Source organism: Manihot esculenta, chromosome 15, assembly GCF_001659605.2.
Source record: "Manihot esculenta cultivar AM560-2 chromosome 15, M.esculenta_v8, whole genome shotgun sequence".
Classification (NCBI taxonomy): domain Eukaryota; kingdom Viridiplantae; phylum Streptophyta; class Magnoliopsida; order Malpighiales; family Euphorbiaceae; genus Manihot; species Manihot esculenta.
In genome coordinates, this window is record NC_035175.2 from 1,922,546 (window position 1) to 1,938,302 (window position 15,757).

Here is a 15,757-nt window from a genome sequence, read left to right on the forward strand (position 1 = left end):
AATACTGCTCATCCTGCTCCCACCTAAATCCGCTAGTAGTCTAAACCAGAAATATTGGAACCCGTATTTAGGGGTGAGCATTCGGTCGGTTCGGTTCAAAACCGAACCGAACCAAAAAAACCAAAAATTGAAATTTTAGTGTTTATAAAAACCGAACCGATTTTGGTCAGAAACCGAACCGAACCGAACCGGTCTGATTCGGTTCGGTTTGATCGGTTTTGATTTTTAATAATTTTTTTATTTTTTACACTTTATTTTTAATATTTTAAAATTTAATTAAAATATTTTAATTTTAATATGATTTAATTTCTCCATATTATTGAAAAAATATATTATTATCACTAATCGGTTCGGTTCAGTTTTTTCAATTTTTTTCTGATTAAAATCAAACCGAATCGAAATAACTAAAATTTTTAAAATTAAAAATCAAACCAAATCAAAATGTATAAAAAACTGAACTAAATTTTTAAATCGATTCGGTTCGGTCGATTTTTTCGGTTTGAACATAATTATGCTCACCCTACCCGTATTACATGGAGGAAAAAAAAAATTCAATAGGAGAGGAAGGGTACAGTCGTCATACCATAAAAGGGGGTCAAGCAAAAGCTATTTAGAACTGGACGAGAAGTCAACCTGGCGCTTTTGTCAGTCGGAGAAATTTATACTTGTCGACCACAATTTCAACTTCCAATTTCACTCCCCTTTCGCTCTCTCCCTCTCTCTCCCTCTCTCTCCCCTTCGATCATCACTTCCCTATTACCACAAGCAACTGCAAGGTTCGATTTCTCAAGTTCTTTACTTTTTTTTTTTTTTTGTTAAAATCAATCTTAGTTAAAATATAATCCTTTCTCTCATAGTACTCACTTTTTCATTCGTATTATGCCTTCTATCTCCTTTCTCCATCTTAGTCACGCTGTCATTTTGCTCTCCCTCTTATCTCTCTATTTTTCTAGGGTTTTATCGTTTGAAGAAGATCGAATCAACCCAACGACCACAGGTATATAAATACTTACTTATTTGTTTATCCTTATGTATAAAGCTAATATTTGGTGGGTTCAATTTAGTTTTCGCAGAGTGGAGTGGGGATTAGCTGAGTAGCAACCCATGCTCTTTTTGTTGTTATTGGCGTTTTTCCTTTTTGTGTTTGTGAAAAAAAGGACAGTTAGTGTAGGCTTTGGAAATCTTTTTGTCGTTTATCGTAATTTAGTGTTTCTCTTACAGATCATTACACACACGCATGCTTGATATAATTGACGCCTTTGACGTTACCGTTTAGGATTTAGCCAAAGTCAATTTGGAAGGTTTTTTATGCTTCCTTAATTAGTTCTAACAGTTACTGGATTTTGAAGATTTTAAATTTATGATTTTTACTGCCTAATGTCAAATTTCATGTGAAAGACCAAACTCCAGAGCAGGTGGAAATAGTTGGCTTATTCTTGTATAGAAAAAGGTACTAGGTTCAATTATCACCAACACTGATTCTCTTTCTTCCAATGCTAAATAACATATGCAAGAGTTGTTGAACGGTGGAATTGTAGAGTATGGCAGTTTTGCTGATCTTTTATGCTTTGAGAGATTTTGTCTTTCACTACGATGATTTTTTCCTTTTATTCTCGTAAATTTTCATTTCCTTTTTCCCATATTGTAAACTCATCTCTCGCCTTTAGTGAGTTCTACCCTATACAATTTTCTACGGAAGTTGTGTCCTTCCAACCCATAAACCCACATGCCTCTATGTTGGGAGGTATCAAGTCAATTCCAGTTTGTCAGGAGCTTACACCACTTTTGTTTAAGTTTTAATCTAAGACTTTGATGATTTTTTGTTTTATGTTTTCAATTATAAGCCAGGTGAAAGTGGTATCATAAACAAACTTTTCAAAGCCGGCCAACACAGGTATGGATCAGCGTGGGCGCGGGCAGCCTTCTGCAGCAGCTGAGGTTGGAAGTAGGGCTCCAGTTCCATACGGCATATCAGCATATCAATCTAACCAGATGGGGCCTTCTGCCACGGGACCACTTCAATCTGCTGCTCAGCCGTCAGGTGGCACTGCATCTCAGGCGCAGCTTGCTCAGCACCAACTTGCTTATCAGCATATCCACCAGCAACAGCAAGAACAACTACAGCAGCAACTCCAGACTTTTTGGACAAATCAATACCAAGAAATTGAGCAGACAACTGATTTTAAGAATCACAGTCTGCCATTAGCTAGGATTAAGAAGATTATGAAGGCAGATGAAGATGTAAGAATGATATCAGCTGAAGCTCCAGTCATATTTGCGAGAGCCTGTGAGATGTTCATTCTGGAATTGACGTTGCGGTCTTGGAATCATACAGAGGAGAACAAAAGGAGGACACTGCAAAAAAATGATATTGCTGCAGCAATTACAAGGACAGAAATTTTTGATTTTCTAGTTGATATTGTGCCAAGGGAGGATTTGAAAGATGAAGTGCTAGCATCAGTCCCAAGAGGAAGTCTTCCAGTTGCAGGCCCAGCTGAAGCTATGCCTTACTATTACATGTCACCTCAGTTCGCACCACAGATCACTGCTCCAGGGAAGAGTGTTGGTCAGCCTGTGGTGGATCAGAATCTCTATGTCCAACATGCTCGGCCTTATGTTACACATCCAATTTGGCCACAGCAACAACAGCAGCCGCCTGCAGACTCTTGAGCCAACAGTAGAGGTGCAGTAGTAAAAACACCTGAGTAGAATGGGAGCAAATTGATTGTCATAGATTCTACTTGGAAGTTTTAAAGCTTAATTACTCGTTTTTATGGAAGTTACAGCATGCATCAGGTTGGTCCTAATAGGTTGGGTGTTTTCTTTTGTCAAGTTACATGGCCAAGAATATGGGTTCGGCTGTTGTAGATAATTTTATGGGTTGTAAAAATAGGACTTCGCAGCTCCTTGTATGTTATTAGTTTATTTTATGAAACTCATCTCTGCTTCTCATACCTTGTTATGAATTGAAACGGGATACTGCCCTAGTTCCATCGCGCTGGGCCAAATGGAAATAGCATCCAGTAGCCGCCCTGTTATGTATCAGGCCTATAATGCCCTTCTTTCTTATTTTATTTTATTTTTTCTTTCGGGCGAAGCCTATAATGCCCTTTAAATCCAATGAGATTAGCGAGAATATTCATGTTTTTTTTTCTTTAGTCAGATGGATAATTAAGTCGAAAACGCCCAAATTTATAGTAGAAAATCAAACAAACAAAATCTCCAAAGTCCAACATACAAAGGACCAACCCAAGTGCAAATCTTAGAGATTCAACTTTCTTGACTAAAATCCAACCCAGCAGCAAGAACCTCCAGTTTTCCGAAATCTTCTCTCTTTCTCCAGAATCTGCGGCCACTAAGGAGATTTGATTACGGTAGCCTCATAAAACTCCTACTGTAGCTGTAGAGGCTGATTGGAAGTCCAGTGGCAGAGAAAGAAAAGTGGCAACCATCTTCAACACAGAGATCCAGAGACAGAGGAGAAGTCTCACCGCCACCAAATTGAGCTGATCAACCACAAACATCACAAATATAATTTAAAACAACTCACTCAGCACCGAAATCAAGAGATCTTAACACTTCAAAAGCATGAACTCATAATAAATTGGGAAAGTGGAGGGGACATTACGCCGGTGGGTCTCTGCCTCTTATCGTCCCAAACAATCGCCATGTGTTGCTCTCTTCAATGTATCAAGACATTACTTCATTTATCGAGCAAATTTTTTTATTAAGCCTAATTTATAATTTATATGAAATTTTCAGTAATTTTTATATGAATCCTGCCATAAATACTATATCTTGTATGAATTCAGTTTTTTTTTCTCTTATTCATCCTATGTAATAGTTATGAATCTAGATTTCTGAATTTATGGGAATGAAGACAAATTTATTATAAACTCCTAAATCTATTCGTTAAAAATTTATTTATTTATTTTTAATGATAAGTCTTTTATTTTTTATTTTTATTAATTTTATTCGGTGTCTACTAATGATATAGCTCATGTGCTTACTCGAGCTAATCATGTTATTTTGAACTTAGTTGAAGTTTTTTCTTCACTTTCTAATTATATTTCTGAGTCGATTTTTATAAAATTTATATTTTTATTAAAAAAAATTATATATGAAAACAAAAAATACAAAATAGAAAAAAAAAAAAAACTCCATAATTATGTTATCAATCTATAACTACATTATATTGCACTCAATGTGAAGATGATGAGGATTATGATTTCCATGGTTGCTTCTAAAATTTATATATCAATGAATTATCCTCCTACCACAAATCATGATAATAATCATAATAACATCACCCACCGTTTTAATAATAATACTAACCATAATTCCCATGGCTGTCCTGAAAATGGATCGAATTCCCATTTAGTCTTTCAACCACTTCAGCATCAACTTTCACACCTCGCCTTCCTTTTCATCATTGCACAAGTTTATTTGTTTGAGGAGGTCAATTAAAATATTATTTTTTCTTTAAATAAATTAAAGGTTTTCTTAGTTTAAATTTTATAAGTTGTCCATAAAAATGAATTTAAGTTTCAAATTTTATAAAATATTTTATTAAATATATTAACAAGTGTTGGCCGTAATAATGTCAATAGAAAAATTATTCTATTTATTTAATATGATTCATTTTATAATAAAAAATTTTAAATGAATTATTATAAAATTATATATTATTTTATTTTTTTAATAAATTTATACATTTTTGCTAAATTTTAGTTTCAAAATGGAGGGATTAGATTCGAGTAGTGGCTAATCTAATATGTGTCAATTAATTATTTAATTACATCCTTTTCCATACAGGATTGCACTTCTGACTTCCCTTAGTCATGTAGCTTTCCAGCACTAAGCCCACTAACCCACCCACGAATCAAACTCAAACCTACCCATGTCTCCACCAACGTCTCTCTCTATATAATTACATTTTAGATAATTTACTGCCTAATACTTGAAATTTAATAAAATTTATTTTTATAATAAATAACTTAATCTCTAAAATTTTTTATTTTATTAAATTTAATAAATTAATGAAATAAACTCAAATTAAAAATATAAATTATTATAAAAAATAAAATTTATAGGATGAGATTATTATAATTTAATAATAAAATTTAAAACAGAAACACTATTTTATTAATGAAATATAACATTATATACTAAATTATTAGTGATTAAAGTGACAGACTATTTTTTTAAATTATTAAAATGAAAAATATTAAATGATAGATTTAATTAAGTCTGATGAATTATGTAATAAATTATCTTTATATTTTCCCTCTGGTATTTCAAGCTATTAAGAGTTAAAAAGAAAAAATCTCTGAAGAGAACGCTGTTAGGTGCTACTTTCAGGGCGAGTGTGACCGAGTCTGTTACGGTTAGTCTCAAATTTACAAGCGAGAAAAATGCAAATAAGTTACCATTCCACAGTATAGCGATGAATAGAATGATGAAAAGGTTTTAGCTTTTGTTTTTTTTTTCTTAAAAAATTAAAATTACGTTTTAATTGAAAGAATTGGTATCAAATAGTTTTTCATTTAAAGAAATATTATGTTTTCTTTTTCACTAGATATTACATACAGCTATATGATTCCTAGATTCATCTAAGTGCGGTGGTCATCTACGGCGCAACATTTCTCGGATTCTTGCATAGTTGGTTTTGGGAGTTTGAGACTGATCAATCCTCGTCCCCAGTAGTATATCCACAACCGCTCTGTCACTGTTAGAAAACCAAAAGCTACAACGAAACATCTCTCTCTCTCTCTCTCTCTCTCTCTCTCTGTAATGATATAAAGTAGCAGTAGTAGTAACGGAAAAGAGAGAAATGGGTTTTTATAATTCTGCTATAAATGCTCCTTTGCTTCCTTGGCATCCATAACTATCTGTGTCTTTCTCTTTTGGTGCTTTTCCCCATTCTTTCCATTACATAACTGACCTCCCAAGCAAAGAAGCCTGAGAACAGGCATACAATACCTCCTCCAATTTCTTTTCCCATGAAGTTTGTTTTCCTTGCACACTGCACTTCTCTTTTTACCATACTCTCTTTTTCTCTCTCTATCTGCACTTGATCATCAACGCCGCAAAAGCCATACCCAGATTCCAAAATCAGATCTTGTAGTTCAAATGTCTAAGAACCCATCTCAGCAGGACCATGAAACGGTGCAATTCTCTGAAATCTTTAAGAAATTCAAGCGTTTGAGACTTTTTGAACCGTCTGTAGGTGTTTTGGGGTTCTTTTTGGTTACAGTTTGTGTGATTTGTTGCTTCTTTTATTTAGATTTCAAGTCTGTAATTAATAAGGGGTATAGAGTTCCTGGTAAATCAGAGAGGTTTATGTGGTTGCAGATTAATGGGTTAGGTCCGAGTAGAAGACTTGAGTTTTGGGGACAGGAGGGTGATGGGTGTGATGTGTTTGATGGGGATTGGGTATGGGACGACAGTTACCCTTTGTATCATTCTAAGGATTGCAGCTTCTTGGATGAGGGGTTCAGGTGCACCGAAAATGGCAGGCCTGATTTGTTCTATACCAAATGGAGATGGCAACCCAAGCACTGCAACTTGCCCAGGTTTTTATTTTTCCCCTATTCCTTGTTGAAGTTGTTTCTAGCTATGCAGCGTGGGAAAAATGAAAGGGAAATCAAAGATTTTTTTAATGGTCATTAAACACGAGAAACAAGGGAAAAATTTTCATTTTCAAAAAGGCACAATTACTATTTTAATCTAGCGTTTCAATAAGCCTTGTTTCTTCTGTTTCTTATACGCGTTCTACATTTCCAATTCTGAGCAACCAAATAGAAATTTCAGTTTCAAAATACTCAAGTTTTAGTAATTCTTGCATGGCCACGAAATCCTCTTTTATTTATTTATTTTCATATTAGTTTATTTGCCAACTTGGAAATTTCCTTAGTTTCTTCCGGGATCTATGGAAAATAACATTCAGGGCTCTTTTCCCTGATTTGCTGAAAGTTTTGTCTTCTACTCAAGATGACAAGTCTCTCAAACAAACCCGTGAGCTTGCATACTGATAAAGATGGATTTTAACAGTGAAGAAACTGACTATTTCTATCTTGATGTGTGACCATTCGCTGTTCTTTTTTAGGTTATGTTGGGAGGATAAGGTAACGGCAGCTTTTTTCAAAATTTTAAATTCATGTTTTAGATGACTAATGATTTTATAAGTTACGTTTTTCTTTGACACCTCTAAAATTTTTCATTCTCGATTCACCGATTTGGGTTGAGGAGGTTTTTTCTTCTACCCTTTCAATACACATTTCTTCCTTCCAGATAATAAAAATTTTTTACACTCATAAAATCTTACTTAAAAAACCTTGTTTTTAGAAAGACAATCTAAAACAAATGTAAATTTTACTTCTAGTTGGCTGTTTGATTTCATGACGAAAATTTTTCTTGTGGGCTTATTATTCTGAGCGATACTGGTATATTGATCTGTGATTGAGATGAACTTTTTTTCGAATGAACTGCATTGCTCTGAAATCTTTCCAAGTAATAAGGAAAAAAACCTCATTTCTCCCATCCATACAAACAGATTTGATGCTAAAATGATGTTGGAGAAACTGCGCAACAAACGGCTAGTGTTTGCTGGAGATTCAATTGGAAGAAATCAATGGGAGTCCCTTCTGTGCATGCTGTCTTCTGCAGTTCCTAATAAGGACTCAATCTACGAAGTGAATGGAAGTCCAATCACCAAGCATAAAGGATTTTTGATTTTCAGGTTTCAGGATTATAATTGCACTGTGGAGTACTATAGAGCTCCATTTCTTGTATTGCAGAGTCGGCCTCCTGCTGGTGTTCCAAGAAATGTTAGACTAACACTAAAATTGGATCAAATGGATTGGAACTCTGGCAAGTGGAGAGATACTGACGTGCTGGTCCTCAACATGGGCCATTGGTGGAACTATGATAAAACCATAAGAGGGTAAAATGATCCTTCTATTCTTGTAGAATTGCAAACTTTCAATGATATTTATTTATGTTGCATGAGCTTTTACTTATCTACTTCACAATATTTCACTGAAGGAAACTACTTAGAAATAGGTTAAAAAGGAAGTGAAAATAAATAGTGAATAGTGAATACCATTGATGCCATTTTATTCTGGATTTTGATAAGATTTGCTTATATCTGCATTCAATCATTGAATGGTGATGTGACCTTTTTGGTCTTAATCTTATGAATATTATAAGGGACTTTACAGTGGCTTGAAGGATAAGGCTAACTTTGAATGTTTTCAAATTATTGCTCAGAGGTACCTACTTTCAAGAAGGGACAGAGGTGAAATTGGAAATGGGAGTTGAACAGGCATATCACAGGTCAATTGAGACTGTATTGCAATGGATACACAATGAAGTGAATACAAGCAAGACCCACGTTTTCTTCCGTACATTTGCCCCTGTGCATTTCAGGTATGTTAGCATACTGTTCTTTTCGCTCTTGACTTTATTCATTCGTGTTCTATGGTATCTTTCTCTTTCATTTTTTTTCTGTTCCTAGTGTTTGGAAGCTATTGCTCTCAGACCTCTGTAGAGGTGAAAGGGGCTCCCCCAGGGATATTGAACTAAGCCCAAGTTATCTTGACTGCTGCAGTAATTCATTTCAGGGGTGTATTTTGTTTCAAACAACTTGTTTGAGTTCTTGAACTGTGTCAATGTTCATCTACACTTGCTGGGGGTTATAAATTCTTACTTTTAAAAGATTCCAACTGCACAACCTTCCTTACCAAGAACCTTAGGTTTATGTATCAATTTCATTTCCAGAGGCCACTAGCTAGTGCAGGAAAGTTTCATGAATTTGGACACGCATTTGCGTTACAACATGTTGTTTTAGCCCAGTTTTTCAGTTTGATGATTGACATTTCTTTGTCCGTTTAAAATGATACTTGGGGATAAGTTCTGTGTCTAGTCAAGATATGGAAACGTGTAATATTATCACTTCCCTTCACGGGTAATAATAATATGCTATGAATTGAAAGTACCTAATATCTTTCTACATCACAGAGGTGGAGACTGGAGATCAGGGGGAAGCTGTCATTTGGAGACACTGCCGGAGCTTAGTTCATCATTGGTGCCATCTCAAACATGGACCCAATACAAAATAGCTGCTGATGTGCTATCAGCTCATTCAAACCAAGAACTGAAATTTGATATCCTGAATATAACCAGGATGTCTGCACAAAGGAAAGATGGGCATGCATCTGTATACTATCGGCATTCCCAACCCACGTCTTTTCGTCGACAAGACTGCAGCCATTGGTGCCTGCCTGGGGTCCCTGATTCATGGAATGAGCTCCTTTATGCATTGCTATTAAAGCACAAAGCAATGAAGACATACAACATATCCTCGTATAAAGCACACAGTTCTGATTAAGAGAAAAAAGAAACTCTTTATGTATATTCCATTACCAGCACTGAAGGCAGTATGCAGATGCTTAGAAATGACTCCAATTTCTCCTGCGGTGGATAGAAGAAAGAAAATGCACATTGAATTTTGTTGTAGTTTGGCAGTAAGATTCAGAAAACAGCCATTAGATTTTGGATTTTGATAGCGATTAAACTTACAAGATGAGTGAACATTTGCACTGGATAAAGACTATTGATCAAAGGAGGCGACTTGCAGAAGATTTTTTGGAGAATAAATTACTGAACTATAGGGTATATTCAAGAACACGATCAAGTTGTGTAATTTCGTGGAGGAAAATGTAATTAGCGATTCTTTGTTTCTTAATATTAATACTCCCCCTTCTTTTTTATTGTCTTGTTATGGAATTAAAAGAAAACATTTTTAAAAGTAATTTAGTAATAAGTTATTTTAAATTTTTAATATAATATGATTAAGAATATATTTAAAAATAAATAAATTTATTATCTTAATTATATTGTAAATTATATAAAAATAAAAAATAACTTTTATTAGTAGGAGATTGAGAGAACGCTGGAGCCCATTCCGTGATATGCATAAAAAATGCTAAACATATTAAAAAAAAAAGAGAAGAAAAGCAGTACCTGAATTTCTATTTGACTAAGCAGGATAAAGCGTTGTCGTTTATCAACCCCCTGCCTCCGTGGGGTCCATGAATACTAACTCCCTTAAATATATTTTCTTTTAATTATATTTTAGGTATTCTGGAGAGGAGAAATCTTGATCACCAACAATTTTTATACGTGCTTTGCTAATTCATTTAATGAGTGGTGGCCACTTAAATAGTTTTTAGTTCAATTTGGAATGATAAATTTTAAAAGAATTAAATTAAATTAAATTATTATTTATAATTATAAAAAAAAAATCATTTTTTAAGAAAATAATTTATTTTATATAATGAACATCTAAAAAATTATTGGAGGAGATATATGACTTCCTTTCAGAGTGCTGGCTGCTGAGTGCCAGTGGCTGAGAAATTTATTAAACCTTACTAGCAAGGCAAAGCGTAAAATTGAAGCCAATTTTGGGTTTTCAGCTTCTGGGCTTTAAGCTTGATATCGAAACAGGAGAGAGAGAGAGACAGAGAGAGAGAGCGCTGGACAATGTCGCACTCGACGGTGCAGCCGAGCCGGTCGAGAGATCTGGACAAACTACTTCTCAGGCCCGGCAATCTCGTAGCCCCCACCTTCGAACCCGGTATCCAAGTAAGACTCTTTACTTTTTTTCCCTTTGTGGCAATTTAACTGACACTTCGCGCTCAATCTTCTTCTGATTTAACTTTAGGTTTTGGGTTTTGCTTTCTTATGGATGGCAGTTGAGAGGTGATCTTCAAGAGTACGTCCGAATACTTGTGGTGGGAGCCGGTGGATTGGGCTGTGAACTACTTAAGGACTTGGCCTTATCTGGTTTTAAAAATCTGGAGGTCATCGACATGGACCGCATCGAAGTTTCTAATCTCAATCGCCAGTTCCTCTTCAGGTTTTTTAATTTCTATACTCAACCTCTGTGATTAATTCGGTATGCTATTGTGCCTTTTTCAGTTGTGTATCTCTTGCTTTATGCCTCAGTTTGACTTACTGGTATTTTCTTTATGAAAATTAGAATGTGCTGATGCTACCGGGCGGCTCACATAAGGAGTTGTAGTTTATGTGCTTAAACCGGTTTTTTTTTTTTTATCTCTCACTTTCAACTTGGAACATTTCTAGATGAAGTAGATTTTGCATTTGTATATATGCCTTGCAAGAACTTCTTGCAAAGATGAAAAAGTTGAGGATGCTGGACAAATTTTCCTCCATGTGTCTTGTCAAGTGGATTGCTAGCTGAAAAGACAGTTCTCACGAGATAGAAATGAAGCATCAAGCAATGTGTCGTATAGAAATGTTTTACGTGTTTTTGAATAAAGTCTACATGTAGGCTGACATACTTTAGTTTTTTTCTTTTCATTCATTGTACCTGAACTAATTAGCATTTGAGTGCATATAGTTTGGTATTTTCTTGTCATTGAAAGTTTACTATTGCTGTATAGCAACTTACAAAATCTGAAGATTCTGCTTTGGCATGTAAAAATTGCACATATCGGTTTCTTTGGCATTTACTTTTATTATAAAATCTTTTAAACTAGTCTGCTTGTTGCAGGCTTGAAGATGTTGGTAAGCCAAAGGCTGAAGTCGCTGCCAAGCGTGTCATGGAAAGAGTTAGTGGTGTAAATATTGTGCCACACTTTTGCCGGATTGAGGACAAAGAAATTGATTTTTATAATGATTTTAGTATCATTGTGCTTGGTCTTGATTCTGTTGAGGCTCGGAGCTATATAAATGCTGTAGCTTGTAGTTTTCTTGGTATGTGATTTTTAACATTATAGATTGTTTAATATCTTCTGTTTACTGTTTTCCCTCATGTTTTATGCCAACTTAAATTTGTCCATCTTCTTTATCATTTTGTGAAGCAATTTATGTCTGACTTTTCTTTTTGCATAATGTCTCCATTGCTAATGCATATATTCTTTCTGTATTCTTATACTGTATTTCTAAAATAATCTAGAAATGGCAAATTGCTAATTCTATGAATGGCAACTGAAGCTTCAAATATGTAAACCCTATTGAGTAATATGATATTAATGCCAGCTAGAATAAAGACTAGTTGCCTCATAGATGTGAAGTCAGAAAGACAGTCTGTTATTTAAATTATTTATACCTATGTATAACTTTGAAAAAGAGATTTTGCAGTAAAATATTTTACCTCATGAGACCTGGCATTTGTTCTAAGCTCAATGGCATGTAGCAGTTCATTTTCTGACATTGAACCTTGAGGCACAATGTATATAAATGATGAACACCCTATTTATGGTACAAACCATATGAATTTAGGACCTCTCAAGCCCCGCGCATGTCCTTGTATAATGCCAAGTAGGCATCAAACTTATATATTAGTTATTTCCATTGTCTTTTTTCTATAGCATCACTAGTTTGTTCTTCCTTCTGTATTTCCTTTAGTAGTCAGTTGGCTTGGTATGGACTAGTTTGATGTGGCATATTGTTGCATTAGTTTTCTTGATGACTGTCTATGTGGGAGTAATCGTAAAGGTCTGTATTCACTCTTTTTGGAAGGTTTGTATGAACTATCAAAATTTACTCCAGTCTTGATGTCTTCTGCAATATCCTTTTCTAATTTTTGTATATAAAATGTTGATGTTTTGAATAACCAAAGACTTCCCCCTTTCTAAGTAAATTCCTTTATTCTCTGGAGCTTATGTTTTTCTTTGCTGTTGTTTTTGGAAAATTAGAGTATGATTCTGATGACAACCCTCGGGAAGAAACAATCAAACCCATGGTGGATGGTGGTACTGAAGGTTTCAAAGGCCACGCAAGAGTTATTATGCCAGGTGTAACACCATGCTTTGAGTGTACAATCTGGCTTTTCCCCCCTCAAGTCAAGTTTCCTTTGTGCACTCTTGCAGAAACCCCTAGAACTCCTGCTCATTGTATTGAATATGCTCACTTAATTAAATGGGATGAGGTAATACATTATTCATCCTTCCCAGTTCCCACTACCGAAGTGACGTTTTTCTAGTTAATTGTCCCTCTTTTATGATCACTATACTTGTAGGTTCATACTGGAAAGGCTTTTGATCCAGATGATCCAGAACATATGAAGTGGGTTTATGCTGAGGTGAAATGGTGGACTTATTAACTAATTTTTATGCTATTGATTTTATTTGGTCATTTTAATTTATGTTCTACCTGCATCTCATAGGCTGTTAAGAGAGCTGAACTTTTTGGCATTCAAGGAGTTACATATTCACTCACTCAGGTATGTCAGATTTTGGGACTTAATATTAATTTCCAAAACTTAGCTTTCTTGTATTCTTGCATGAAAAGACTCAATAAAGCTCATATCTTATCCTAGATTTTCTATTTGATCCTTGGAAGTTGGAACATATCCCCTTGCCCAATACCCTTTTCGTTGGTGCCTGCAGTGCTCCTGATAGAGAGAGGGAAGTGTCTATAAAATGACTGATTGAAGTATCATTTATTATTTGCGGAACACATGGATTTCTTTTCTTTCCCCTCTTATCTTACAGGGTGTTGTGAAAAACATCATACCAGCTATTGCTTCCACCAATGCCATTATATCAGCTGCATGTGCTTTGGAAACTTTGAAGATTGCCTCTGGATGCAGCAAATCCCTATCCAACTACCTAACGTGAGTGCATTTCCCCAGTGAAACTATTTCGCTAAGTAACCTGATTTGTTTCTCCAGTGAAACTATTTGGCAAAGTAGGCTGAAATTTTTGAACCTTTAATAGGTATAATGGCGTGGAAGGTCTCCACATTAAAGTGACTGAATTTGTGAAGGACAATGACTGCCTCGTTTGTGGTCCAGGTGTCCTTATTGAGCTAGACACTTCAGTCACATTACAAAAGGTTATCTTCTGTTTATCAATGCTGTTTGTCCATTGATTGGTTATTAATGATAGTAGGAGGTGATTTACCTTCCCTTTTAATATGGTCAGTTGTTTGCCCATGATGACTCATGATGCTACTTGGTTTGGTGCAAGCTGACATTATTGAACCAACACAGTGCGTACCTGTTTCTTTCTTGGTTTGAAATACCAGTCATCCTGAAAAAAATCATTATAGTTGGTTTTAGAAGTGGCGCCCCTTTTTATTTTTATTTTTATTTATTTATTTATTTATTTATTTATTTTTGGGGGGGGTGTGGTGTGGTGGGGAGGAATCCATAAATATTTGAGTAGGAAGTAAAATAAATTTCCTTTGTATTTTTCCTTTTCCTTGGATTTCTTGTATCCTTTGAATTTCTTAGCTTATTTTCTTGTAGTCTACTCACTACTGCTTGTTTCAATTTAAGTGTTTGGATCTGCCTTTTATCATACACATGCACACACACACTCACACTCGCACTCACACCTGGACAGACACAGATTGATTTCCACCTTTTGTACCTTTATTAATTTCTAAATATGTGTTTGCTTTGGGCAATTCAAAATGATTGCTGTGATTCTTTGTAAACAGTTCATTGATATGCTTGAAGAGCATCCTAAGCTGTTCCTATCAAAAGCAAGCGTCAGACACCTTGGCAAGAATTTGTACATGCAAGCACCTCCTGTTCTAGAGGAGATGACTCGATCAAATCTAAGTTTACCATTATTTGAACTTATGGGTAAAGTCCCAAAGGACGTTGTTCATGTGACTGGTGTGACCATCCAAAACGACAGTAAAAGCTCTTGTCTGAGGAAACTACGAGTTGTTTTTAAGGGAATTGATGGGGTCACGGACATGGACATGGCTGGTGGGGCGTAATTTTGCATGCAGCACAGCAATTGGTTTTATGATGCAGAACTGCACTTGGATTTATCATGCAGTCCGCCTTTATAAATTTTCCTTGCTGTAAGGCAAAAGTTGGTGAGCAACTTAAAATCCATGTTTATGTGTAACGATATGGCAAAATATGTTTCACCAAAGAAACAGTTGTAGATGTGACGTTATTACCATGAGAATGAGAGCCATGTTATTCACGAAGATTTTAATTTTTGTTGTTTTGGCAAAGAGATTAATGTACAGTTGCTATGCAAGTATTCCACAGGATTATCATCTCTGTGGGCAGTTCCAACTGCCACTGGCATCTGGAAACAATTTTTTTTTTCCAGAGATTGTCTAGAAAAGTAATCTTAAAAGTGAAAGTAATAGTTAGCGTTACCAAGGCACGTCATTATTTTAACGTTTATATCCAGAGGTTATCCTGTCAAACCTTACCTTTAACAGCGGTTTGATGGGCCAAAGTACTGTTGCCCACGGAGCAGGGTTTTTTTAACTTGGGTTTTAATTTTGAATTTAGTTCTGATTTATATAAATTCACTGGTTGAAATTTTTTATTTTTTAAAATCTGATTTTAATTTGAAATGAAATTGAACTAAACTGATTGATTTTGATTTAAAATTAATTTTAATTAATTCGGTTCTGATCGATTGTTTTCAATTTGATATTAGCTGTAACTTAAGTAGGCTCAATTCTTTTTATAAATCGGACCCTGGCCGATTGTAAGATGCAGGGCCGTCAACTTTAAAACCTTCACGGTGTGAAAACTGCTTCGCAAGTTGTATCATTCTTTAACCATGTATGTGGCTTATTCCTATTAATTGAGGGGTTTTCTCTCTTTCTTTCTTTTTTTTTTAAATTTTTATTGGAAAATAGAAAGGGAGAGAAGACAAGCTTTCGGCTGTCTGTGGCCTGTGGGAAAATTCCTTGTTTTTGAATTAGTTTCCGTGTTACTAATACGTAAATGTCGGTTCAATAT

At 35.1% G+C, this 15,757-nt stretch overlaps 3 protein-coding genes across 7 annotated transcripts; all 3 read left to right on the plus strand.

The window, feature by feature from the left end:
- Positions 1-616: 616 nt before the first annotated feature.
- LOC110602683 (nuclear transcription factor Y subunit C-9) lies at positions 617-2,993 on the plus strand. Of its 2 annotated transcripts, none has more exons than XM_021740259.2 (3): positions 617-776; positions 954-997; positions 1,845-2,993. In XM_021740259.2, the coding sequence occupies exon 3, from the start codon at positions 1,897-1,899 to the stop codon at positions 2,668-2,670; it is 774 nt and encodes a 257-aa protein (XP_021595951.1). In that variant the 5' UTR covers positions 617-776; positions 954-997; positions 1,845-1,896; the 3' UTR covers positions 2,671-2,993. The 2 variants fall into 2 exon arrangements, with proteins under 2 accessions (XP_021595951.1, XP_021595952.1); XM_021740260.2 differs by having other exon boundaries at positions 1,849-2,993.
- Positions 2,994-5,561: 2,568 nt separating this feature from the next.
- LOC110601550 (protein trichome birefringence-like 11) lies at positions 5,562-9,771 on the plus strand. 2 transcript variants are annotated; one of them, XM_043951471.1, is made up of 4 exons: positions 5,562-6,575; positions 7,556-7,945; positions 8,272-8,430; positions 8,519-8,928. In XM_043951471.1, the coding sequence occupies exons 1-4, from the start codon at positions 6,133-6,135 to the stop codon at positions 8,661-8,663; spliced, it is 1,137 nt and encodes a 378-aa protein (XP_043807406.1). In that variant the 5' UTR covers positions 5,562-6,132; the 3' UTR covers positions 8,664-8,928. The 2 variants fall into 2 exon arrangements, with proteins under 2 accessions (XP_043807406.1, XP_021594413.1); XM_021738721.2 differs by lacking the exon at positions 8,519-8,928 and adding an exon at positions 9,022-9,771 and having other exon boundaries at positions 5,575-6,575.
- Positions 9,772-10,365: 594 nt separating this feature from the next.
- Positions 10,366-14,990, plus strand: LOC110601552 (NEDD8-activating enzyme E1 catalytic subunit). Of its 3 annotated transcripts, XM_021738725.2 has the most exons (10): positions 10,366-10,647; positions 10,758-10,921; positions 11,579-11,781; positions 12,726-12,958; positions 13,049-13,111; positions 13,196-13,252; positions 13,524-13,645; positions 13,749-13,866; positions 13,956-14,022; positions 14,476-14,515. In XM_021738725.2, exons 1-9 carry the CDS (start codon positions 10,546-10,548, stop codon positions 13,977-13,979), a joined length of 1,086 nt encoding a protein of 361 aa, XP_021594417.1. In that variant the 5' UTR covers positions 10,366-10,545; the 3' UTR covers positions 13,980-14,022; positions 14,476-14,515. The 3 variants fall into 3 exon arrangements, with proteins under 3 accessions (XP_021594417.1, XP_021594416.1, XP_021594415.1); XM_021738724.2 differs by lacking the exon at positions 13,956-14,022 and having other exon boundaries at positions 10,368-10,647; positions 10,727-10,921; positions 14,476-14,990; XM_021738723.2 differs by lacking the exon at positions 13,956-14,022 and having other exon boundaries at positions 10,368-10,647; positions 14,476-14,990.
- Positions 14,991-15,757: the final 767 nt, after the last annotated feature.

What these genes read in the sequence shown, in the direction of transcription:
- LOC110602683 (XM_021740259.2), top strand. Translation starts at nt 1,897, where the DNA reads ATGGATCAGCGTGGGCGCGGGCAGCCTTCTGCAGCAGCTGAGGTTGGA.
- LOC110601550 (XM_021738721.2), top strand. Translation starts at nt 6,133, where the DNA reads ATGTCTAAGAACCCATCTCAGCAGGACCATGAAACGGTGCAATTCTCT. An exon ending in TATGATAAAACCATAAGAGG is followed by an intron (nt 7,946 to 8,271) that starts GTAAAATGATCC and finishes ATTATTGCTCAG; the next exon opens with AGGTACCTACTTTCAAGAAG. An exon ending in TTTGCCCCTGTGCATTTCAG is followed by an intron (nt 8,431 to 9,021) that starts GTATGTTAGCAT and finishes TCTACATCACAG; the next exon opens with AGGTGGAGACTGGAGATCAG.
- LOC110601552 (XM_021738723.2), top strand. Translation starts at nt 10,546, where the DNA reads ATGTCGCACTCGACGGTGCAGCCGAGCCGGTCGAGAGATCTGGACAAA. An exon ending in TTACATATTCACTCACTCAG is followed by an intron (nt 13,253 to 13,523) that starts GTATGTCAGATT and finishes CTTATCTTACAG; the next exon opens with GGTGTTGTGAAAAACATCAT. An exon ending in CTTCAGTCACATTACAAAAG is followed by an intron (nt 13,867 to 14,475) that starts GTTATCTTCTGT and finishes CTTTGTAAACAG; the next exon opens with TTCATTGATATGCTTGAAGA.